Below are 24,464 nucleotides of genomic sequence, written 5' to 3' on the forward strand. Positions count from 1 at the left end.
AACATGATTTGGGGTGTGTGTTCATAGGTACCACTATGAACTTCCTTAAGTCTGATGTTCAGCTCTTAATGAATGGTTGAGGGTAAAACAGCAAGTACATCCAAGGGTAATCTCATTTCAGTGTAAATGCTTTTATTTTTCTTGGAGACCAAACAGTACTAGTGGCGTGAATTCATGCTGTCTAATTACCGGTTTCCTCTACAATTACCACCGTGGTTTACTCAGAACCACGTTCCAAGGTCACAGCCCTTCTTTGCGGGGCAGCCCGGAGCAGCGCGCCGCCCGAGCTGGGGTTGGGGCGCCGTGCTGAGTGTGCCTGACGTGTCGGTGTGGTACATGAAGGGCACTTACATTACCTTTCGGGTAGCCGGCGCTCCGAAGGTCGCCTTTCCGCTGTCCCCGAGCAGGAAATAGTTTAGTCTGTCACGTCCTTGGTCACGGGCTCCTTTGCGTAAGCCGCTTGTGCGAGCGTGCTGCGCGAGCCTTCCCGCTGACGCGCGCCCTACCTGCGGGAAGGAGCGCCGGAACGGGATAAAGGGACGGTGCTGCACGCCTCCAAAGGCGAAGTACTTCATTTAAATTAAAAAAGAAAAACAACAAAAAGAACGCGCAAATGACCCGCTCTTCCGACTCGTCCGTTGCCAACCCGTTCCCACCGCGGCGCAGCTCCTCAGGCATGCGCACGGCTGCGGGGCGGCTCGGCGCTGCGGCCGCTCGGAGAGGCGCGTAGGGGGGGCGGCGCCGCGAGCCGAGCGGGAGCGCGCGTGGGAGCGGCGTCCGGCGCTGCACGGACTTGCGGAGCTGCGGCGACCCGACTGTACGGCCCGGTAAGCACCGCGGGGGGGCTGGGAGGTCGGTGCTGTTTCTCTGGCTGGCTGGTTTTGGTGTTTATCTGCTTGTTCCTTAATTTTTTCGCGGTCTGAAAATATTTTTGGCTTCAACGTATTGTTTTTCTCACCGCAAATAAATAAATAAACAAAAGCCCTGAACCAAAACCAATGCCACTCGTTTCGGGAATAAATGAATATCTCGTGAAAGGTAAAAATGTGCAGTTTCTGTGGCACGTTAGCTGTTACCGATCAGATAACGCCGTGCTGGCACGTGGCCGGTACGGAGCTGGCGAGGTTCGCTGCGGCGAAGCTGCGTCGACTCCTCCGCGCTGAGCTCTGGGCGCAGCGCGGGACGCTCCTGCTGGGGCTGCTGAAGAAACGGTGCTTAAACGGAGCCTTGCTTTGAACTCGGGAGCAAGCACAGTGCTTAAAGATAAGCGTAGCGCTGCGGTAACTTCTGTAACGCCGACGTACCCGTTTTAAATTGTAGGAACGTCATGGCTGCTGAGAAATTGGCTTTGATTGTGTCACGTGTGGCATTATTTACTGAATGGGTGACGCCAGGTGTGAAAGACAGCGATTAAAACGCGCAGTGCTAATTTAATATTCTCCCTATTCTTTTTACTATTCTCTTTACAAGCTAATTTTTGGTTGTTAGTGTTTGTGTTATTTTGGACGATAACAGTTGGGTTTTGCACTGCAGACTCAGCTGAGCAGTGAACCGGGCGTGGGCAGCGAAGTGGGAAGTGATGCCTTGAGTGGGATCAGCTCCCGCCGTGTTCTCTGAATTGCAGTCAGCTCTGCTCTCCTTTCCACCGGCAATGCGGACCTTTTGATTGTAGAAAACAGACGTTTTGAAGCTAGAGCGTTCCGAGTGTGCTGGAGATTTCAGCGTGGCCCTTGTCTCAGTGTGCTGAAGCTGGAGCAGCTGTAAGCCTTATTTCAAAGAAATGAGTCCCTGTATTTTGTCTTCTCCTTAAGCGCTAGGCCTGATGCTGTTTGAGTCAAAATACGTTGTTCTGACTGCTATGTGTAATTTATCTGACACTTGATTTTCTTATTTACTTTGAGCAACCAAAGGCGTGGATCTATTTCCCTCCTGGTAATACTCAGTGGCTGTTTTGTTGGTTACAATTTAGGTGTGCTCAAGCAGAAAGCATGAAAGCACAGAGCTGTGAACTTATGACCTGGTTGTGTTTTGTGTAAAAGTGTAGCAACACTGTTGTGATCAGGATGTGCTCTGATGTAGAAAACAACAAAAATATCAAAGCATGTGGCAAGGGGATAAAATCCTGCTCAAAAACCCTATAACAAAACTGTGACTGGGACATATTCCTGTAAGCATACACCACCAATCTTGTAAATGGCATTTCTCATCAGAGAAGACCAAACTTTCCTGGCTTATTTTCTGTTAATGTATGCACTGGGACAAAGGAAACAACACAGAACTGCTTATGGCTGGAAACAACACAGAACTGCTTATGGCTGGAACTTACCTGCATACTCTACCAAAGAACTGTAAATAAACAATTCATTTACAAGCAGCAGATCAAGCTAAATTTCTCGATCTGAAATAACTCTGGCTGCCTGCAGGGTACAGTGACAGCTGATAGCAAGATGCTATTTTGTGCTTGAATGTGCTCCAAAGAGTGCAGCTCTGCTGAGAGCTGTGTATCTTCCTTTCCGTGAAATAAGAATATGAGAGAGAAAAGTGGGGTTTTTTTTGTTGGTTGCTTGGTTGATTTTTTTTTTGTTTGCTTGTTATTTTTGTTTGGTTTTTTTTAGAGATACTATAAGATTTTTTTATTAAATGTTGTTTAGGTATCATATTATTGTAGGTCAAAGTTTTCAGAGGTGCATTCTCAAATGTGTATTAAATTAGGAAAAAAAGCATGCAGCAACCCAGAGGGCCACGTGTTCGTGTTTAAACATTCACTGAAGTGTTTGGTTTCCGCGTGGAAGTGATCAGGAATCTCCTTACTCCCTTCTTGCCTTAAATTGTTTCTGAGTTGCATGGTAACTCATTCATTGCTTGAAGGGTTGAGTCATGGCTTGAAGAACTGATTGAGCACCTGAGGAAAGGACCTGTGCCTGAGAGCACAGGTGAAGGCAGTTCACATGTGCAAAGGTAAGGGGGTGGAGCCTGGCTGCACCTCTCTTAAGCCTCATTTAAGGTCTGACTGCCACTGTGGAAGGAGCTCTTTCTGGAGATTCCTCCTTTGTGGAGTTCTCTCTTTATGAACATAGATCTTCCAAAATGGGTGAGCAGTCCTTTTTCTTTGTAACACCTTTCTATTGCTTTAGAACCTCTGTTGTTAAACCTCTTGTATCACCTTTCCATTGTGTTGAACTTTTGGATTGCTATGTTTGGTGAACCAGTCATACTAAAAATGTTGAAATGTCCTTTCTATGGAGTATCTTTAAATGGGGAGAACATTACCCCCCTAGAGAAAACTATACCAGGACACATCCCAGGATTTCTGGGATCACCGTATCACAAGCTCGTGGTCATACCTGACAAATGGGGTCCCCTGCAGGTTTGTGGAAATGTTTCTTCCCCATCCCACATAGCAGATAATTTCCGTGGGTTAGATAAAGACATTGTGATCACAAAAGAGCGACAGCTAGATGCATCCACCATGACATGGGCATTATTAAATGCATTCAATTAATCAGAACTTTCAAATAACACATTAGAGAAAGAAAATTAGTTGCTATGTGGTAGTATTTAGAAGTTAGAACAGCAGCTTGGTATGTTAATGGAAAAGAAATCAAGCTTGACTTTCCCTATAAAGCAAGTCCTGAATGTTGCATTAAAACTACCCAGGCTCAATGGACCTAGATTATTCAAAAGACAAAGTTTCAAGATCTCATCTCAGAGCTCCACCTGAGAAGGACTGCTTTGAGATCCAACCTATAATAACACAGAAAAGAACAAAGAAAGCATGAAATAGACTGGCAGGGGTGCCCCTGACGAATGGCCCACTGCTCCAACTCATCTGCGTATGACAGCCCACCCCTAAACAGCATCTGAATTAATGTGCTTAGTACAGCCTTGGGAAAGTATACCAACTTAGCTTTTAAGATGATGGGACTTGGGGGCAGAAAGTGGTGTAGTTAATGGACCAGAAATTTCTAAACTGACATTTATCACCTCACACCATGCCCTTAGACTGAGATTATATGTCGCCATACAACACCAAGACCAAAATCATTTGTTAGTAGATTGGTTAATGGCAGCATGCTGTGTTACTTGGCCTGATAAGGCCGATGTACCATTGCATATGGGCTTATGGCCCCTAGGGAGGACCTTCAAATATATATCTGTGAATTGGTCACGAGGGACGCAGTACACAAGGAGACGTTTGAAAGCCCAGATTTGGCAAAGTTGTCAGCAAGGGTGAGGGATTTGATTTTACAACCAGCCCCCTCCCACTTTTATGGGCGGGATGCTTTAGTGTCTCTATTGAACCCCTGTGGTCTCAGAGGCCATCGTCCAACAGGCTGTCCATTTGGCAGCCGATCTGGGGGAGACACAGCAGCTAAGAAGAATACGTAATGTTAGGGCGGTAGAAGCTGAGGTACTCCCAGTCGTTAAGACCAGGAAGGCTTCCCCACGGACATCCCGATCGGGCCCCATACGGTTGTCCCAGAAACCAATATTCATTGATCTTACGTGGGCTGGGGTACCCCTGCCAAGATTGACCAGCAGCCTAATCATACTTTATTTCAATTATGGAAACAGTTATGAAACGATCAGAAATTTCAAAGTACTCCCAAGAGAGCAGGGGTGCGAATAATTTAACAAATACCAATAAGAACTTAGAACCTAGAGGACTTTGTGGTCCCTAATAGGGGGGAAAAGTTTCCTCAGATGACTTGAGCTACAATACCAGCGCCACCTGAGGAAAAAGACCTGGCTGTCAGGTGGTTTATGGCGTGACAGGGAATGTTAGTTCCCCTGTAACGAGGGCCTCCAAACCGGACTGGAGGCCATATGTCAAATTAATGATTTCTTGGTCCTGAAGAAGCGTACAGCAGGTTATGACAGTGGTTGACATGAGCGTGGAAACTTCAGTCATTTGTGGTGATCTGACTAAATTCCAAGGAAACAGAGTAAGGATCAGAGGTTTTGGGGGACAGACTATTCCTGTCACCTAAATGTGGTTGAAATCGAGGGTTGGGCATCTCCCACCCCAGGAATATAAAGTATCTGTTGCCCCACTCCCAGAGCGCGTCTTGAGCATAGATACGCTGTGGGGTATGACTCTCCAGACAACTGGAGAAACTCAAAAATATCTGGGTTTTCTTGGCAACTCTAAGGAACTTACCTCTCAAGTCCTTTCTAAATAAGCACAGTGGGAAAAAAAGATACCTTACAAGAGTAAATAGTGATACAGAATACTATACAATAAAATATAAAATGAAATGCTAATTTCAATCCACGTAAGCTATTCCCTTCCCAGTTGTGGTTGATTTCAGCTTTGTACTATTAGAAATCCGTTGCACACTGGAGACGGCTTATATCAGACAATATTTAAATTTTATCTTCAGAAAAATGAAGTTACCATTAAACATGTGAAATTGATACTAAATCAAAGAAATCGATGCATAAAAACTTAGCAGCAAAGTTTTATTACCACTGAGTCAGGTATTCCTTTTTAGCAGCTCTGGGAAGCACTGGGGATATTTGCACTGTAAGTGCTTCGAAGATTACGTGATTCAGACTTAATTATATTTCCACAGATAGTATATATTCATCAATTATATGTGAGACAGTTAACATATACGTGCCTATCTCAGGTAGTGATTTGTGCAGTTTCCAGTCTTCTATTCCATGGTCTTGTTTAGCGTCCTTTTAGCATCGTGACGGTCCAACCCGACAGCCTTTTACTTCATTCGGTGATCTTCCTTGCTTGTTTCTTAGATTAACTTTCTTCATTGACGTATGCTCAGTAGGAGAATGCCTATTATAAGTAAACTGTAGGTACCAAAATTGTAACATTTGCTCGCTCGACTTATTTCTGGACTTGTCCCTGGATAGAGATAAGTTTGGCAACCTGTCTTTTATGATGCATAGTTATTAATGATGTATAGTGGGGTGTTAACCTGTCTTTTAGCTATGTAAATAAGATAAGGAGGATAGAGGGGAGCATCTTGATGTCTGCCTGTTGCATCTCAACCCAATCCCAGAGTGAAACAATTCAGCCTTGCATGGAGGCCCTGGCTTTCATTATTGTGTTTCATTCGCTGAGGGTCTCTTGTCAAAATGGAACAGCCTTACAACATGCTTTCTAGTCTATAATTCGTTTACAACTGAATTCACATTCATAACTGGTTGCAACATGTAAAAGCTATTATGGTTTTGCAAGCAAGAATTGATCACATATGGCAACTATTCAACAACTATATTTCTAAAAATTCACTATTAAAATTTTTGATATTTCTACTTTTTCAAATCAGCTATTTCTAAAAATGTATTACAAAATATATTGTGGCCTACTTCTTTAAATCAGTATGGCTTAAGTAAAACCAGTTTTCAAACAGAATTAAAAGTAAAAATAAAAACGATGCCAGAGTTTACCACTGAAAAGTAAACGTCTGTTTTGTAACGTGCACTTTACCCTCTTACAGGAAAATAAATATGCTGCAAGAAGAGCTTAGCTGATCACAGAACACACCATGGGCATCTATTTTCTTGCGTTCATTGTGGGGCTTTGCTGGGCACAGTACAATCCCAACACTCAGCCTGGGAGAACGTCTATTGTGCATCTCTTTGAATGGCGCTGGGCCGATATTGCTCTGGAGTGTGAGCGCTATTTAGCTCCTAATGGGTTTGGAGGAGTTCAGGTATGTATATTCCTATCCGTGGGTAGTGAGATTGCTTCGCAGATGAATGCTTCTCAGATTAAAATGTTCAGTTCACCCAAGAACAGCTGATAAGGAAGAAAAATAGAAATTGTTAATTGTAAATGCTGACGGGTATATTCCTCAGGTGCTGTCATTTAAGAGTGAATTTGTTTAATCACTCCAAAGCACGTGTTTTGCTCTCTATGCTATTACGTTTGGATGAATTAGAACTCCTTACTGCTGACTAAATCTTTTTTTATTGTTTTGAATAATGTACATTTATCTGCTTGATGTTATATAAATCAAGGGAAGTCCCTTAAGAACTAGACAAACAGTCTACTAGAAAGTATGATTTACAAAAAGCATTCCTGAAGAGAGTACCAGAGTGGTGAAGGTTAGAAATAAACAGATAAGCACAAAAGGCTGCTAACTGGGTTCACCCGGACTGCCAGGTTTCTCTCTGTAAAGCACGTCAGAGCGAGTCATTAAAAGACCATGCTTGGCAAGAACTTGGGTGAGCAAGCGGAAATGAACCGAGCACAAGTTCTGGTGGAGGTGTGTTGACGAGAATCTGTGATGTCTGAAGAACAGACGTGTGCTCCTGTGGAACTAGTAGTGCTGTATTGACGGGGTATTATGGCTGGAGAGTAGCCAGTTATTAAACTGCTTCTGTTTGTTTGATCAGTGAGAGAATGCTGCAAAAGTTTGCTAATTTCCGGTAGCCCATGAACTTGAGAACTGGCCTGAGTGAGAAATTTCACGTAATTTTAAAATAATGCAACCTTCTTTCCAGACACATGGATCTAATCGATTTTAAACTGATTTCTCAGGCTGTAATATATATTTGGACATCTTTTCAATCCATACTGTGGCAGGATCTCAGAATGAAAGGTTTTTTCAGATGCAGACTTGCATGTAAAGTCCAATGAATTTTAGTGGAGCGATGTTACAAATATTCTGCAGTCTGTTCCTTCCCGGTTTTGGGCTTTCTCCACTGTCCTGATCCATCGTGTTTTACGTGATTCTTTTGATCCATGAGGTCGGCATTCTCAAAAATGATTAGGATCTGTCGATATCCATGGACATCATTTTTAGAGAATGTTTTCAGCTACTGAATGTGTCTGGGCCTAAGTCTTTTAATTGTAGCCCGCTACAGTTTAAGTACAGTATACTAAGGATCTATGTAGGTTATGTATTGCAATCAGTTTTCATTAAAGGGACTGATCTGTTTTTTGTTTTTCACGTTCTTGCTCTAACAATACTGTGAAAACATATCGAAAATATTACTGGTACCATCTTATTCACAGATTTCGCCTCCAAATGAAAATCTTGTCATTGCTGATCCCTCACGTCCATGGTGGGAAAGATACCAGCCAGTCAGCTACAAACTCTGCACGCGATCGGGAAACGAAACTGAATTTAGAGACATGGTGGCCAGGTGCAACAATGTTGGTGTAAGCACATAGAAAACATTCTGGTGTTAGCAGAAAGGATTAGTGAAAGGATATAGACACCGGCTAATTTAGAAGGTGTGGTAGTAGCGGACTAAAGATTTTTTTCAGTTCACTGAGGTGCGTGTTGTATCGCTGTTGCTGTAAATAAAAGTATCTTACAGTGTTGGGGGAGGAGGCCAGCGGAAGTAGAGAGATATGGCGAGAGACAAGAGGAAGAGAATGTTATTCAGATAGTGGTGCTGTGGGAAGGAATGTTCTTAAATTGAAATTCGAGTATTATTCTCTAGGTATATGTTTATGCAGATGCAGTAATAAACCACATGTGTGGAGGTAATGCTGGTACTGGCAATCATTCTACTTGTGGAAGCTATTTCAGTGCTGAGAAGGAAGATTTTCCAGCTGTGCCATATTCTGCCTGGGATTTTAATGATGCTAAATGTAAATCCAAAAGTGGAGACATTGAGGATTATCAAGATGCACCTCAGGTAAACTTAGTAACACATTTTTACATCTGTGTGTTCTTGGGCTATTCTTTGTTCCTCTTTACTGACAGATGTTGTATAGAAGAATAAAACTGAGCTCACAGAAAGCCATCCTAATTGATGATAATAGAGGTTAGCATTACTGACATGAATTCTGCTTCTTTATCCAGAGCTAGGGGATAGTTCTACTTGAGGCTGCTTTCAGATTTAAGTTATGTGCTTAGGTACTTTATAAAGACAGTTTTAAAGATCATAAGATCTATTTAGGAATTCTTTTGTTTACTACATTTTTTAAAAAGTAGGAGTTACTGTTTACCTCTTGCTCTAATTTGGAAATTTTATTTGGTCTCAATTTCAGAAGAAAGAGATTAGCATTTCTTAATGCAATTTTATAAATAACTGGGTGTTTTTGTTCTCGTTTTCGTTGTTTTTTGTTTGTTTGCTTGTTTGTTTGTTTACAACAGTGTCTTCTGCCTTTCCAGTGTACTTTATTATTCCTGAATCTAAGTTTAGGGTCGAGGGTGGTTGAAGAAACTGCAGGAGGATGGGAGGCATTGAACATCCCTGTAGTCTTGAGCAGCTCCAAGGATCATCTGTATTGCCGGTTCTTTAGTACAGGTTGCAACGTAGGCTGATGAACCTCACTGTCTCCAGACAGATGTACGCATAGCTATGGAAATCCAGCATGAAATTTACTGAAAACACATTGAATATACAGAAATGCTTCTCTAAACTATTAGTTTGATGAAAATCTATGCGTATCATTTTTTATTTACAGGAAATCAAAGCAGAAAGGGTGTGAGAAAACAAGGTTGTTTTTTTTTGTATGGCTTTATAGTTCAGTATACTTCCGAGTTTTGAAGTATCATTTCTAGAAATCCTTCCTGTATCACAGAATTAATGAGTGCACTTGAAATAGTAACAAATCTGCACGTTAATATACTGGAGCAAAAATAATATATCTTTGGCCTAATCTAGCATTAAGAAATTAATTAAGGTTTCAGTATTTGCCTCTCTGATACGTTCCTTTATCACTTACCCACGTGTTGGGCAATTGAGGATTTCTTAAATGCTCTTTATATGTAGAAAACTGTCCAAAACAACTGTGTGTGTTACCGTCGAAGGTGTAAGATGTGCACTGCGAATGATGACTAGTGAGGGTTTTCTTTTGGCATTATAATGTAGACAAAGAAATTCAAAGAGAAGTATGCAGAATAATCCGTTTAGTTTACTGTGGAAAAATGTTTAATTTTAGAATTTTTATGCAGGTCCGAAACTGCCGCTTAGTCAGTCTTCTTGATTTGGCCCTGGAAAAGAACTACGTGCGCTCCAAAATTGCAGAGTACATGAATTACCTCATTGACATCGGTGTAGCTGGGTTCCGGATTGATGCCGCCAAGCATATGTGGCCAGGGGATGTGAAGGCAGTTTTGGATGAGCTGAAAGATCTAAATACGAAATGGTTTTCTGCAGGAGCTAAGCCTTTCATTTATCAGGAAGTAATCTTTATTTTCTTAATTTTACTTTATGTGCTTGTTTATATAGCAGCAGCATACTCTCAGTTTAGCAACTTAAGGGTGTTTTGCTTCTGATAGTTCTGAGTACCCTTCAGCTTCGATATAAAATGACGTCAATGTTTAATAATCATAATTTTAAATATCTAATGTGACTGCAAGTCCTTGTTGACATGAAAAATGCATCAATAGTTTTGGACCTCCTGGCGCTAATTAACTGGGAAATTTCATTTGGGATGTAATTTACAACATTGAAGTAAACGTAAAAATTGAGTTGATTTAAAAAAAAAAAAAAATTAAATTCTGAATTTTAAATTCCGAGTGCCTAAATTGTAACAGAAGGTGTAAATGATGATGATGGTCTGAAACCGCATAGGCAGCATGATTTGGGCAATCCCAGTTTTTTTTTAATTATGTTTGAGTAGCTAATAGTAGTATGAAGAGCTAAGGTAAAGGTCTGCAGAAGCTCAAGTTGTCCATAAATCTTATTAAAAGTGTGTGACCTGTAAGATCTAATGCCACTAGTGAAATGTTGTTTTGCTACATTAAGTAAACAAGAAATGGGCTTGCCTGCAATTCTATGTGCTGAAATCAGAGGCATTGGTGAAAGATGAATGTTTATACTGCCTAGGATGTAATAATACAGTACTGATTCGTCACAGAAAGGAAACTGAGGAGGAAAATGAGAAAAAGCTCACAGTTATGCTGAGAGAACATAAAAAAGGCTAAAATGCAATTTTGAAAGGAAATGAAGTAGTATTCTTATCTCGCATACTGACTTTTCCTTAAAACAATGTCTAGGACAGTGTTTTTTACCCATTTGTGTTTTAGCAGCAAGGAATGTTCTTTTATGTACCAGGTAATTGACATGGGAGGAGAGCCAATCACAGGCAGTCAGTACTTTGGAAATGGCCGAGTAACAGAGTTCAAGTCTACCATGTATTGTGTTTACTTTTTTATCATACCCCTTCTGAGGAATGGAAATAGTGATGTGTGCTTGTTCTTACAAAGCAGGAAAGATTGTCAGTGCAGTGGGTCACGGACACGTGCCCTTCAGAACTGCAAGGCATCATGAAATCTTCATGGGGATTAGTCTAACTAGGAGGTGGTACGCTGCAGTTTAGGAGAACAGTGAAGCCCCACGTTTCCACGTGATTTCATCACATATAATTAATCCAAATTTGGTTGATACGCCTGGCAGAAATGAATGTGCTCATCAATACATTTTTCTTGATCTAATGTTACAGATAATGGTGAGAGCTGTGCACTACATTACTGATTGATTCTGTTAAAACACAAGTGACGCTTTTTCCCATGCCAGGTAATTGACTTGGGAGGAGAGCCAATCACAGGCAGTCAGTACTTTGGAAATGGCCGAGTGACAGAGTTCAAGTACGGTGCAAAACTGGGGACAGTGATCCGCAAGTGGGATGGAGAGAAGATGGCCTACTTAAAGTAAGGGCGAACGTCCCGCGACCGATGTGAGATAAGCTGGATGCGTGACATGAAGGGGGAGAATCAAGTCCTTGTGTTTTTCTCTAGGAACTGGGGAGAAGGCTGGGGCTTTGTGCCTTCTGACAGAGCCCTGGTCTTTGTGGATAACCACGACAACCAGCGGGGGCACGGGGCAGGCGGAGCTTCCATTCTTACCTTCTGGGATTCCAGGTGAGCAATGGCAGTGTCTGGATGATGATGCTTACTATTCTCTTTTTTGGTCTGTCGCTTCTTTGGCATCGTTTCTCTTCCACGTTCTGTTACGTTTTTTGTCCAACAGGCTTTATAAAATGGCAGTTGGTTTCATGCTCGCTCATCCGTACGGGTTCACGCGGGTGATGTCAAGTTATCGTTGGCCAAGATATTTTGAGAACGGACAGGTGAGTTTGTAGCGCTGAAGATTTTGGCGTGTCAAACGTAAATGATTTCTCTGTCCTGTGCCGGATCTGCCAGATGGACTTTAGAAGCCGAATTTATCTTTTCTCTTGGGATACTCTCTGTGCGTTTTCCAGTAAGGACTTTAAAAAGTTTTTTTTTCGTTTAAGGATGTCAACGACTGGGTTGGACCGCCGAGTAACTCAGATGGATCGACGAAGTCTGTGACAATCAATGCCGACACAACCTGCGGCAACGACTGGGTCTGTGAACATCGCTGGCGACAAATAAGGTGGGAGGAAGACGTAGGAAAAGCAGTGACTCTCGGGTCACGCGCCTCGTGGCCGTAGAAGTCCTGCAGCCACAGCTCTTCCTTGCATTTTCAGAAACATGGTTGTCTTCCGTAACGTGGTAGACGGTCAGCCTTTCTCAAACTGGTGGGACAACGGGAACAATCAAGTAGCTTTCGGTCGTGGCAACAGAGGCTTCATTGTCTTTAATAATGATAACTGGTGAGTTGGTGGGATAGACTGTGTCCCTGGAGAGAAGCGCGGCTCTTCAGCCTCGACTCTGAAAGAGCTTATGTGTTAGGAAGGGGGATTGTCCTTCACATGGAGCGCAGAAAAGTGAATGGAGAATGTCAAAAGTGAGGGTGAGGTGTCTGATGTGAGTGTGTGAAGATGTAAGAACTGCTTCTTAGCATTTTAAGCATTCTATTTCTGTGGTCTCCCTTGTGTATTTTGTGATTTCCAAGACAGCTATGTATGAGTTCACAGTAGAGAAGACGAGGCTGTGGGCAGGATACGGCCTCGGGGTCTAAGCAATAGCAGCTTAAGTTCTGGTGGTTATGGGCAGAGAGGGTAGTTTATCACTTCCCTCATCTGGCTCTAGCCAATCTAGTTGTGCCAATGCAACCGAAATGGTGTGAATGATCCCAGTTAGGGGGTTAATTACTTCTGTTTAACCGCATGCATCCTGATGTAGGAGCTGCCTGTACGCTTTGGTTTTCTCCTATCCTTTCCGGACAGCGAGACCAACCGCTACAGCCTGAGCTAGATTCACACGGTTGCCTTCTAGTTGTGAGGGGCTAAAAAGGGAGTTTAGAGAAACGGGGCCCTCAGACTGAGAAATCCCTTGCGATGCGTCATCCTCACAAGTAACAGAATTGCATCAGGCTCAGCAGTCCTTTGCCTGCTTTGAAATTCCTCTTTTGAAAGCCATGCTTTAAGCAATGTACTTTTTGCATAGGTATATGAACGTCGATTTGCAAACAGGGCTGCCTGCTGGTACCTACTGTGATGTTATTTCTGGAGATAAGGAAGGCAGTGCGTGTACTGGAAAGCAAGTGTATGTTTCTTCGGATGGAATGGCCAATTTCCAGATTAGTAACACTGATGAAGATCCATTTGTTGCAATTCACGTTGATGCGAAGTTATAATTTTTTTATTTTTTTATTTTTTTTCTGTTGTGTGGAAGATGAAGAGCTTGACTCAACATTGTTCAAAGTTGACTTGCTGGTAATAAGATGCTGAGAAAGAGAGATGGACAGAGTAAACGGGTGTTTTGTTGCTAACTATAAGCTAAGCTCTGTGCTGTTACGAAGACTTGTTATGACTTGCTTTCTAGCCAATGGATTGTTAGTCTAAATGTATACTGAACGTACGTGTTGGAATACAAAAGGCTTGCTTAGGAAAATAAAAGTGAATCTTCCTTGCACGAGAACAGTGTGTTGTGTTGCTAACTTGCGACACTGTTGCTGTGTATGTATACTGTTTGTGCCAGGCTTGTTTCCCCCATGTTGGGTGATTCTCTGTAACCCTTGAAAATAAATGTCAACGAAAATGAAGACCAAAGATTTTCACCCCTCGGTATTCTGGATCATAGCATTATCATGTTGTAACTAGCAGCAAAAGCATTGGTAGCCTTTAAGGCAATACAGCACTGTTTTTCTGAAATCACAGAATCGCAAGAGTAAAGAAGGAATAGGAGGAGAAGAATCCAAGTACATGTTGAATTTGGAACATTGTATTTCCAAGGCTGATGCATACTGTGGAGCAGACACTTTGCTGTAGTCAGCCGGAAGCGTTGCGTCATGTGATGTTGGCAGTGAGCGCTAAGACAATGCGGTAAGAATGCCTGAGGATAGGTTTTGGTCAAGCCACGTTTGCGTGTCCAGCAGATGATGTAGTGTTTCTTCCTCAGAGCAAAGCAGTTGTCCTAGTCTTGTTTGCTAAGCAATTCAACCGAAAGGCATAGACATGTCTCCAAAGTACCTTTTCTAGCAAATGAATGACTTCAGCTAAGCATCCTGCAGTACTCAGTCCTTGTCTCCCTGCTTTTGATAAGAGCATGTTTGCCATCTTCTGCAGTTTCAGCAGCGTGAAGAAATGAAATGTCTTTGTTAGAGGGTTTTTTCTTGCTGATCAGCTGCAATATTGCAAATACCGTAGACCAATTTTAACATGCCCTTTGTTAATAAAGGAATCTTAAGGCTTTGCACTGATTTTGAGAGAAAAGATGTGTTCTTTAAAATGAAATGATTGTTGTAGAGCACAGATTTTAGCAGTCTCCTATTCAATAATGGAGCCGCATCAACTTGTTCTTTAGCAGCAAGTTATGGAAGCAAAGCATGAGAGAAGTAAGTGGAAGCAGAACTGCTGCAACTGTCAGTAGGTAATGTATCTGTGATGTTATATATGTCTGTGTGAAAGCACAGTTGGAACAAGCGTGCAGAAACCATTCCTAACGTGACTCCCTCATATATTGCACCAACTAACATCTCGGTGTATTTCTCTTGTAAGAACTGTTGAGCAAATGAAGGTGTCAGAGTGATGGTTGCTTACTGTCAATTCTTTATTGCTGAGGAGTGGAAATATTTGTCTGATGTTTTCAAGAAGTTAACATTCAATATGTTTGATTTCTGTCAGTAATATCTAGGATTTGCATGGAGTGGACTTGTTTTTAATGAATGTCCATATAGGGAAGCAGAAGAGCATTTTAGGTTTGCGATGTGAGAACTTGCAAACCGAAATGTCTTTTTTCAGTGCCTGGAAACGCAGTACTCTATCGTTTCACATGAATGTGTTTTCATCCCAGTGCTTAAATTCTCCTGAATTTGCTGTCAGTCAAAATAGAGAATAATTTTATTTTTTGTATTGGCAAATTGGGTCTGCGATAGGAAAATGAGGAGATGAACAAATTGGACTAGCTTCTGAATTTTGTCCTTGAACATAAATTCCTGGAAATAAAAGGACAGTGATGAACATCCTATTAAAAATAATAATGAAAAAAAAAAAGCGTAGGTTTATACTTTCTGATGAGATTCAGATTTTAAAGACTTAGGATGTGTTGTGTAATACATTAGGAAGGACAGTAGAAAGTATTACTTTTTGGAAAGGGTGGTCAGGCACTGGAATGGACTGCCCAGGGAGGCAGTGGAGTCACTGACCCTGGAGGTGTTCAAGGAAAGACTGGATGTTGTGTTGAGGGACATGGTTTAGTGGGAGCTATTGGTAATAGGTGAATGGTTGTACTGGATGATCTTTTAGGTCTTTTCCAACCTTGGTGATTCTATGAAATTCAGCTGCGGGTTCAGCATGACCTTTTAATAACCAGAATCACAGAATCACAGAATGGCCAGGGTGAGGGGATCTCAAAGATCACGAATCTCCAACCTCCCTGCCACAGGCAGGGTCACCAATCTCTACGTTTAATACTAGACCAGGCTGCCCAGGGCCCTATCCAATCTGGCCTTGAAAACCTCTAGCGACCAGCTGAAGCCAAGCCCAGGCATTCAGGTGAATTCCTCACCCTGCATTTTGATGCTGATTTCCTCACGAGGATTTCTCTTGCCTGGGGAATGGCACAGGAGGGTTGTTAGGATAATATGATCAGGTTTCGGTTGGACTTGATGATCTTTAAGGTCTTTTCCAACCTAAGCAATCCTATGATTCCTATGATCTGATAATGAACAAGAATGATTGAAATCATACATGGGTTTGAGCTCATCTTTATTTCCTTTCACCTTCCAGAGTCCCAATTTTCATAAAGTTTTTGTTTATGTGACAGCAAAGAATATGATCCCAAATTTGGGAGTGCTGCTCAGGCACTGCTTGGTGTATTATAAGGTATAAACATTGAGAGAAGGTATTTTATCTTCAGCTGCAGGGCAGTTCAAGATAAAATAAATGGGAATATGGATATCTATCTAGCTAGACAAACAGTAACAGAACTCCATGAAATCTGTCAGCTACAGTAGAAATTTTGTCATCCTCCAGGAGTATAAATGGCCAGCGGAAAGACCACAGCCTTAAGCTGGCAGCACCGTGTAAGTCGTCCTCCTCCTTGCAGCTGTAGGACTTTGCTGGGCACAGTTACAACCCTGACACTCAGGCTGGGAGGATGTCTATCATGCATCTCTTTGAATGGCACTGGGCCAATATTGCTCTGGAGTATGAACATGATGTAGCTCTATTGGGTTTGGTGGAGTTCAGGTATGCAATTTCCTGCACACAGGCGATAAAAAACGCTTTGCAGCATTTGGTTTACAAGCAAAACAGATAGAACTGCTGACAGTGAGCTCCAAGTAACTTTCTTGTTGAAAGCATGGATGGAAGTGCTGAGTTGCGTCAGGCAGATCTGGAGATCGTGCCAGCTTGATACGAGTGTATGTTTAGCTGCAGGTCACCTGCAAGGGGCTGTCACGCGTCACGTATGACGCTGTCTTTTACATTTTGCTGAATTGAGTACACAGACATAGGCTGCCCAAAGGATGTCCAGACTATTCCAGACAAAAATAATTAACGTGACTTCAGCCCTCCCATACACATGTCCTTGGACGGTGGATACAGGCAGCTCACGGCAACAAAAGACAATTTTTTTGTCAGTCTACAAGATGGGTATCTTGCAGACCTAAGCTTGTACTGCAGAGAGTACTGCAGAGAATGGGTTTGGCACAAATCTTGTCTCATGGAAATGACAGTACGAGTGTGTGTTTAGCTGCAGATCACCTGCAAGAGGGCTTACTTTTCTCTGGTACGTTCGCTTACAAAGCTAAGTTTTTCTCTTCTACCAAGTCAAGTACACAGACATACAGAGTTTCGGCCGTCCAAAGGATGTCACACATCCAGGCAATCCATGATAACAAAGGAGAATTTCCTTGATGCCAGTCTACAAGACTTACATTTTGCAGACCTGAACTGTCTTATGGAAATGACAGACTAATCTCAGCACTGAGCACACCTTACTGCACTTAAAACATGAAATGGGAACTACAGATTTCTGACTGAGGTACGTCCTTTCACCCACAGGTTTCTCCTCCAAATGAAAACATTGTCATTACTAATCTGAACCGGCCTTGGTGGGAAAGGTACCAGCCCGTCAGCTACAAGATCTGCAGTCGATCAGGCACTGAAGATGAATTCAGAGACATGGTGACCAGATGCAACAACGTTGGAGTAAGTGCCTTGAAAATGCGTAGCCGATACGCTGAGAAGGGCGGTTTCTGTGGAGCAAAGTTGCCGCTCCTATTCTCAAAGGAAGGTTAAACGGAGAGTAAATGGAGGCGGATGAAAGGTCACGCTGACAGCGGTGCGGTAAAGCTCCGGCTGATGCTTCAACAGCATCACAACACAGACTGAATCGCAATCGCTCCTTTTCCAGGTTCGCATTTATGTGGATGCTGTTGTCAATCACATGTGCGGATCTATGGGTGGCACAGGCACCCACTCAACGTGCGGGAGCTATTTCAACACCGGGACTAGAGATTTTCCTGCTGTGCCGTACTCTGCGTGGGATTTCAACGACGGCAAATGTCAGACCGCCAGTGGAGACATCGAAAATTATGGGGACATCTATCAGGTAACTTTTGTTGATTTAGACTTTGATACTTTTTCTCGTTTAAATCTTGTTGTGTACAGTAAAGCCAAAGAAAGGGAGTAGTTTATCTCGGGTTGAACGCTTAGTCCCCTTACTAGTGAATACAGTGGTGTACATCATAGGCTTCTCTTCCGGAAACGCACCTGTGCTGCCCAGTACTGTAGGCACTGAGAAGTCACAAACCCTACGCATGTTACACGTGGGCATGTGAAGGAGCATGCGTCTGAACCGACTGAGCTGAAGCCTCTCAGTTTTGCCAGCAGGCTCTTTCTTAGGACTTTGGAAATCAACTACCTTTGTTAAGGGAGCCCAGGAAAATTGGGAGCTGTGCACGATGCTACCCTGCTTATGTTGGTCGGTCCGTTTGTCCGTTCTTCCATTTGGATGTGGCATGGGTTGTCAGTTCTTTATGAAGGTTACAGCTCAGCATCATTTAGCTGTAACGTTCTTCCAGTCACAGGGGGTTTGCTTGATAGCTGTGACTTATCAGTCACCATGGAGGGTGGCACTGTAATCCCATCAGGCAGTAACCTCAGGATACCGGGGTGCAGATTATCAGGTCCCATAGACTTGTACACATTCAGAGTCTTCAAGAGGTGTTAGACTTGCTCTTCTGTTACAGCGGGAGGGAATTTTGCTCTCCCAACCTCTCCCTAGATGTTTAAGGACGTAAGAGATATGGGAAGCCTGACTGCCAGCAGAGAATTTGGTTATCACGTCAGCCTTCGCTGTGTCTGTTGTTGCCTTTTCTTGCTTTTCATATATCAGAGAGAGTGTGCTTTCCTTGGCCTTTGTCCTCTGCCCAGCGTACCTGTAGAAATCCCATCTTGCTGCTTCTTAAGTCTTGTGTGAAGTTCACTTTCATCTTTGTGTTCAGTTTACCTATGTCTGCGTGCCTGGAAAGCATCCCCCTATTTTCCGCAGGTTACACGTCCCTTTCCTTACGTTTTCCTTCTTTTCCCTTTTTTTTTTTTTTTTTTCCCCAGCGTGTCATTACTCTGTCACACACTGGTTTCCTGCCTTCTCCACTGTGTTTCACATGTTGGGGGCTGGAGATCTCTTGTGCTCTCAGAAAGGCATCCTTTATGAGCTCCTTTATAACTCAGCATATGAGAGCATAGTCTTCATTTCCTTCTGTAAACAGAGAGCTGTAGTAGTTTCTATCGGAATTTCATAATTAGCCTTCTTTGTCTGAATTAACTGAAAGCTGTGAAACATACTAAGTGTTGCGGAATTAGAACTTGTCCAAAAGACCGCGGTTTGGCTGGCGTTGTTCCTTCTTGATATGGGGGGAAAAAAAAAAAACAACCAAGGAGTGTTTGATCTGTTTTCAGCAGATTTCATAATGATGGGGCTTTTAAAAATGGAAATCATTTTCTACGCAAGGGTTTTTTGGTTGTTTATTGTGTTGATGATTCTATATGCTGTTCAGAAAGAATTGCTCAGAGATAGGTATCTTACAGAGAACCAGTTTCATTCACTGTCAAGTCTTGGCAGATAAGAAGTGCAGGGGTACCTGATCTCTTGGTAGAGACATCCAATTTCTACACAGTTTGCGCTTTAGCGGAATGCCATACATACCTCTTTATGGTTAAAGACAGTTAGAAGCCTAAGAATCATTCTCCAAATGGTTCTCTTTTGCCACTTGGCTGAAATTTCTCATAGTTTCTAGCAAGTTGGATGAGGTATTCTTCTAGACAGGGAGAATGCAGATCGGTCTGGCTGTAGCTTATAGAAGAAATTGGCTAATGCAGTAATGCAGCGTTAGGAAGGCCGTTCTTGTCAAAGTGCTAAATTTTTTTCCCTCTATCTTTCAGAAGTCTAGAACAGACTCAAGGCTTTGCTTCTGAGACACAGAGAGTAAGTACAAGTACATTAGTTTATGTGCACCATTGAAACCGCCTCATTTTTTTTCACTGTTTTCTTGTCAGATTTGATTTGTAACTGCCTAGTTGGCCAGTTGTCCATTCATAAAGAACTGGGGCCCACGGAGAGCATGTGGTGAATACGACAGTAAGTTCTGACCATCTAGGATGTACATGTGGAATCACAATTATAGTGGTCTGAAGAGGAAGAAAAACACTGGCAATCTGAGGGCTGTTTTGCAAGAGAGAGAAGCTAAGCACTCTAATATGGGATCTCTGAATCTAATAATCTAAGAGCTCAACTGTCCTGCAGAAGTTCTCGAGAGAGCAAGGAACTGAAGCTTTTCAGCAGTTAATCCCTTAGCTGCTAGACATAAGAGTTTATGATGTTCAATTACATTTAGTAGTTTCTTTTTCCAAATGATTATTTCTGTTCAAATTCTTCTCATCTTAAAAGGTAGAATCTTCCTTTTTTCCTGTAGGGAAATAAATGATGCCCAAAGAAGGTGGTGAATGCTTTGCGGAGTATAGAAAAAAATCAGACGATAGTGTGATGACAGCACAATGATGTTGTTAAATCCTTATCTGAGCACATGGTTTTTGACAATTTTGTAGGAGAATGTCAGTCTAAGCCAATCCATCAAATAGATAGGGGAAATACTTGAGAACATCTGCAAATTCTTGACTGTGGCTGTAGGAGGGCCATTGTAATGGCATGAATTCTCGCTGCGGTAATTAAAACTAAGAGTTTTCCTAGCAAAGAAAGTATTATCACGTTACTGATTTGGACTGCCCAGAAGGATTTTTCCTAAGCATTTTTTGTTTTAAATAAGTAAAACACACAATACGAGTTGGAGGGGAGAACTGCAACTACAGACTTATATCTGGAAATCAGCTTTGTGGGATGCCAGCTAGTAAGTTCTTAAGGATGAGGCAATTAAGTGTCATTTATGAGGTTGGTAATTGCACCATCTTAGAATCAAGCATCTTCTTTCAGCAGCTTTCCTAAATAAAACCTCTGAAGTGATCCCCGATCTCGCCAAGTAAGAGAAGAGGGTTCCATGTGTCAGTGACTTCAGGTAAGCACTCTTGTGTTTGACGACCTTATTTTATCAGGCTTTTGTTGAAAACAAAACAGTAAGAAAGTCTGTCAGTCTGGCTAACTCCAGAGCTGTCTTCCCCAGCAGTACTGACTAGCAAGCTTATTTTGCTTCCCTGGAAGTCACTTGACACATTCTTATGCTTTGTAGCTGGGCTTGTAAAGTTACTGGGATTTTGGCTGTTGGGAAATACAGTTAGAAGGATAAGCCAGTCTGCTCCGCTCCAGGAAGCAGCTATGCCTGACTTTCCTGAGGCCAGCACATCTAGCTAGCATGAATGGCTTCCACTCTAAGCCATGTGACATTCCTTCCTTTTCCTACTTCTTACACTGCTTTCTCTTCTGCCAAGTAAATAAGAGTCTGAGAACCACTGAGACCTGAGAAGTGTAAAAAAGCCTCCCCTTGTTCTTTCTGTTTATTTTTAAATAAAAAACACTGCTGTTACTTGCATGCACAGTGCAGACTTGGAGGAGGGATTTGTCTCCTCAGCTTGTTAACTGAATTTGATGCAGAATGACGCACATAAGTACCACAGTTTAGTATAAAATGTGGAGAGGGGAAAACTAGCTGCCTTGCATGCCGGCAGTGAGAAATCGGTACTCAGTACTAAAGAAAGCAGAAAGGTATGACATTTCAAAAAGCTCACAGTCATATGCCGGTCATTGGCACCAGGCTCACATAAATTAAGGACTTGAGCTCTTTTTGATTTGTCAGAGAAGTTAACTGTCATAAAGTTAAACCTATCAAAAAAGGACATCCTTGTATTCACTGATTTAAAAAAAAAAAAAAAAAAGCACTTACTCATGCAAATTACAGTGCAAGGGCAGAATCCCTTGTTTAAATACATTTAAGTACTGAATGAAACCAGAAGTATTTTTGTGAGACAGTCAGTGCTGGTCTGCTCTTAGGATAGCACGCTTGTGTTTAAGCTGTAGAAGCTCTACCAAGTAGAAGAGATGCTGCTATTCAGAAATTCAGCTTTATTGATACAAACATTGGAAACACAGTGCTTTCAGTTGTTAAATAAAGCAAGTCTGTTGAATTACATTACTATCATCTACCTCCAAACTATTTGTTTTTTTATTGTCTTGCTTGAATCTCTTACAGAACATCCAACACAAAACAGCCGATTACAGAAGCAGTAGTTTTTCTCCTCATTCTCATTTTCTGAGATGATTAAGCTAATGTCAGCAGCCAAGGGAACAAGGCCAGAGTGCAGAAATAGGCAGCGCATCCTTCTGTGTGGTGAGGATTTTCTTTGTTTTAAGTAAAGTTGAAGACAGACAGGTATCCACTCCACTCTAAAGAACTTCAGCTAGCTAAGCCTAGTAATTCCATTTCAGTACAGATATTTTTTTTAAGCATACTCATTGTTAAATGTAAGAGAGCATTTATGCCTTTAATAGAAACAGTCTTTCCAAAAAAACTGCACCAAGCTGATAATTCTTCAGTGAAATAGATATGTTGTCAGCTGCTTCCCACCATGCAAATTGCAAGGAAAGTTGCTACTGGAATTTTTGAGGCATACCTGGAAAGGAGATCTGAGTTAGCCATGAGTCTTCCTACGCAGTTTTGCTTAAGCTAGAAGGTAATTAAGTTGAAAGACCTGCCTCTTCTAACCTAGTTTTTTACCTAATTTTTTACTAATTCAATTCTGAAATGTTTTTTACTAATTCAATTCTGAAATGTGAAATTGGTCAAGTTGTCTTTCCGCCAATTCAATGTATTGTTTGAGTTGCTGCCTTAAATACAAGTAAAATCTTATCCCCACAAGGAGAGAATAGTCTGCGTTTCTAAGAAAGCAAAGCCTTTTTTGGCCTCATTCTAGATCTCAGGAAAGGATTCCTAAGCATTTTTACTTTTTAGTTTTCTATTAGACTTCTTTTACCCAGGAATAGCTTGCAAAATAGTCTCCAAGAACTCCGACTTACTCCTTTCTAACCACCTGAGTCTCTTTAGGTTGCTAATATTGCAAAACAGCCCTAGCATATACAGGACATATACTTGGATGGATACTCACCACAGGATTATTTTACCTCCAGCCTATCACCCAAGCCCTTTCAAAAGGCTAAACCTCCTGCACTCCCCAGAGTGCATTAAGTGACCACACATAGTGACTCAGGTCACAGACCAAGACCTCATTCAAGAAGGCTTTTCCTGAAATTAAGTCAGCTGAACTTTATCCTCAGGCAGAACTAGGCCAGAAAGAGCTGGCTTCTATCTCCTTACTTACAGCCTAGAAGGAGCATCACCATACAGGAGCCACACCAGCACCCAGGTACAGTATCCCCCCACACCCCCACTCAGGGGAGCCCCTATAGCCAGGTGGGGCTCCCCCCACACCCCCACCCAGGGGGAGCCCCACCAGCTGAGGGGCTTTCCCACTCAGGGGGAGCCTCCCATGGCCCAGCAGGGCTCCCTCTTCCAAAAAATTTCCAATGCCAAACAGAGTACCCTACCCACAACCCCCCCCCCCCAAAAAAAAAAAAAAAAAAAAAAAAAAACACAACTCTTTAGAGATGTGCAAACCCTGGACTCTAGCACCAAAAAAAAAGCACACAAGCTACTACAATCCCACACATAAATAAGCCAGAGCCAACTCGTACAACAAAAAAGAGAAAAAAAACTAGAACAATACCAAGTTCAACCACAACAGCAACAAAAAAAAGAAAAAAAACAACAACCCAGAGACAAACAAACTAAGCTGACACATAATTCCAACTCATCACAACACCTACAACCTTACAGAGAACAAAATAAAAAGGAACAAAAACACTCAGAAAGACCCCAGGAAACACTGAACACAAGCCAGCCTGGGGGGATTCAGCAGTCAGCCAACAGAACACCTACAGGACACACCGTAACACCCCATGCCTACCTCTCTAGTCAGCTCTGCCACCTCCTCCTTTACAGCTTTCAGAAGAGCTCAGCTCACAACCACTGTTGATGTTCTCCTCAGAGTAGCTGAACAACAACCTGAGGAAAGAGAAAAGCTCTAAGTTGTGGACCAACAAGGCAGACAACATAGCACCAGGAACCCACAGCACCTCACAAAAGGCCTGCTGGAGCTCCACCACAGGTAATACTCCTTACCTCTCGCTCCATCAATTCCACACCTTTAGGACCAAAATGAAAGCACAGTGAAGCCTCACCTCAAGGAAGGACCCAGGCATCACACATGCTGGCACCCAGTCCTAGCCCCTAACTGCATCCCAGGAACAGCACATACCTATCAGGGGGAAAAAAAATTAAATAAAATACAAGGCATCAGCATCCTCACTCTGGCCCTGAGCCTGCAAGGAAGAGCTCCACAGGGCCACCAGCCTCCAGGTTAACAGGGCACACAGCCCTGAGCCCCATTGCTCACCTCCATCCCACCAGCAAAGAAACCGCTCGTTCAGACCGGCGCTCGGCACTGAAGGCTCCAACAGACCTCATTCTGCAGGGAAATGGAAACTGCAGAGCTGTTAGGGATAGAAGAAGCTCTTCCAGAGGCAGTCAAGTCAAACTTCTTTGCTAAAGCAGCTTACCTTGCAGCACATTGCCCAGGAAGGCATCCGGAAACAACCCAAATAGCTGCAGAGAAGAACACTCAACAGCCAATTCAATCCCTCTCACAGGGA

General features: G+C 42.5%; 2 protein-coding genes and 1 long non-coding RNA gene across 6 annotated transcripts in view; 2 read left to right on the top strand and 1 right to left on the bottom strand.

Moving 5' to 3' along the window:
• RNPC3 (RNA binding region (RNP1, RRM) containing 3) overlaps nt 1–24,464 on the top strand; it is a 152,196-nt gene that overhangs the window by 14,422 nt on the left and 113,310 nt on the right. The window lies entirely within an intron of this gene.
• Nucleotides 721–22,042, top strand: LOC128072129 (pancreatic alpha-amylase-like). Of its 3 annotated transcripts, XR_008202139.1 has the most exons (13): nt 721–827; nt 6,465–6,680; nt 7,988–8,134; nt 8,422–8,619; nt 9,885–10,115; nt 11,452–11,585; nt 11,673–11,795; nt 11,905–12,004; nt 12,170–12,291; nt 17,309–17,455; nt 17,661–17,858; nt 20,739–20,820; nt 21,949–22,042. XR_008202139.1 is itself a non-coding variant. In XM_052665614.1 (11 exons), the coding sequence occupies exons 2-11, from the start codon at nt 6,513–6,515 to the stop codon at nt 13,435–13,437; spliced, it is 1,539 nt and encodes a 512-aa protein (XP_052521574.1). In that variant the 5' UTR covers nt 721–827; nt 6,465–6,512; the 3' UTR covers nt 13,438–14,070. The 3 variants fall into 3 exon arrangements, 2 of the variants coding, with proteins under 2 accessions (XP_052521574.1, XP_052521575.1); XM_052665614.1 differs by lacking the exons at nt 17,309–17,455; nt 17,661–17,858; nt 20,739–20,820; nt 21,949–22,042 and adding exons at nt 12,386–12,511; nt 13,248–14,070; XM_052665615.1 differs by lacking the exons at nt 721–827; nt 17,309–17,455; nt 17,661–17,858; nt 20,739–20,820; nt 21,949–22,042 and adding exons at nt 1,523–1,760; nt 12,386–12,511; nt 13,248–14,070.
• Nucleotides 21,805–24,037, bottom strand: LOC128072132 (uncharacterized). Of its 2 annotated transcripts, XR_008202147.1 has the most exons (3): nt 23,994–24,037; nt 23,720–23,817; nt 21,805–22,369 (listed from the first exon to the last, which is right to left on the bottom strand). It is a non-coding gene; the product is annotated as an uncharacterized LOC128072132 (long non-coding RNA). The 2 variants fall into 2 exon arrangements; XR_008202146.1 differs by having other exon boundaries at nt 23,720–24,025.

Source organism: Tympanuchus pallidicinctus, unplaced genomic scaffold, assembly GCF_026119805.1.
Source record: "Tympanuchus pallidicinctus isolate F22 unplaced genomic scaffold, pur_lepc_1.0 scaffold7, whole genome shotgun sequence".
Taxonomy (NCBI): domain Eukaryota; kingdom Metazoa; phylum Chordata; class Aves; order Galliformes; family Phasianidae; genus Tympanuchus; species Tympanuchus pallidicinctus.

Excerpts from the sequence above, each read along its gene's own strand:
- LOC128072129 (XM_052665614.1), top strand. The coding sequence starts at position 6,513 with ATGGGCATCTATTTTCTTGCGTTCATTGTGGGGCTTTGCTGGGCACAG. Across the intron at positions 8,620-9,884 it reads ATTATCAAGATGCACCTCAG|GTCCGAAACTGCCGCTTAGT; the intron begins GTAAACTTAGTA and ends ATTTTTATGCAG. Across the intron at positions 11,796-11,904 it reads CTTACCTTCTGGGATTCCAG|GCTTTATAAAATGGCAGTTG; the intron begins GTGAGCAATGGC and ends TTTGTCCAACAG.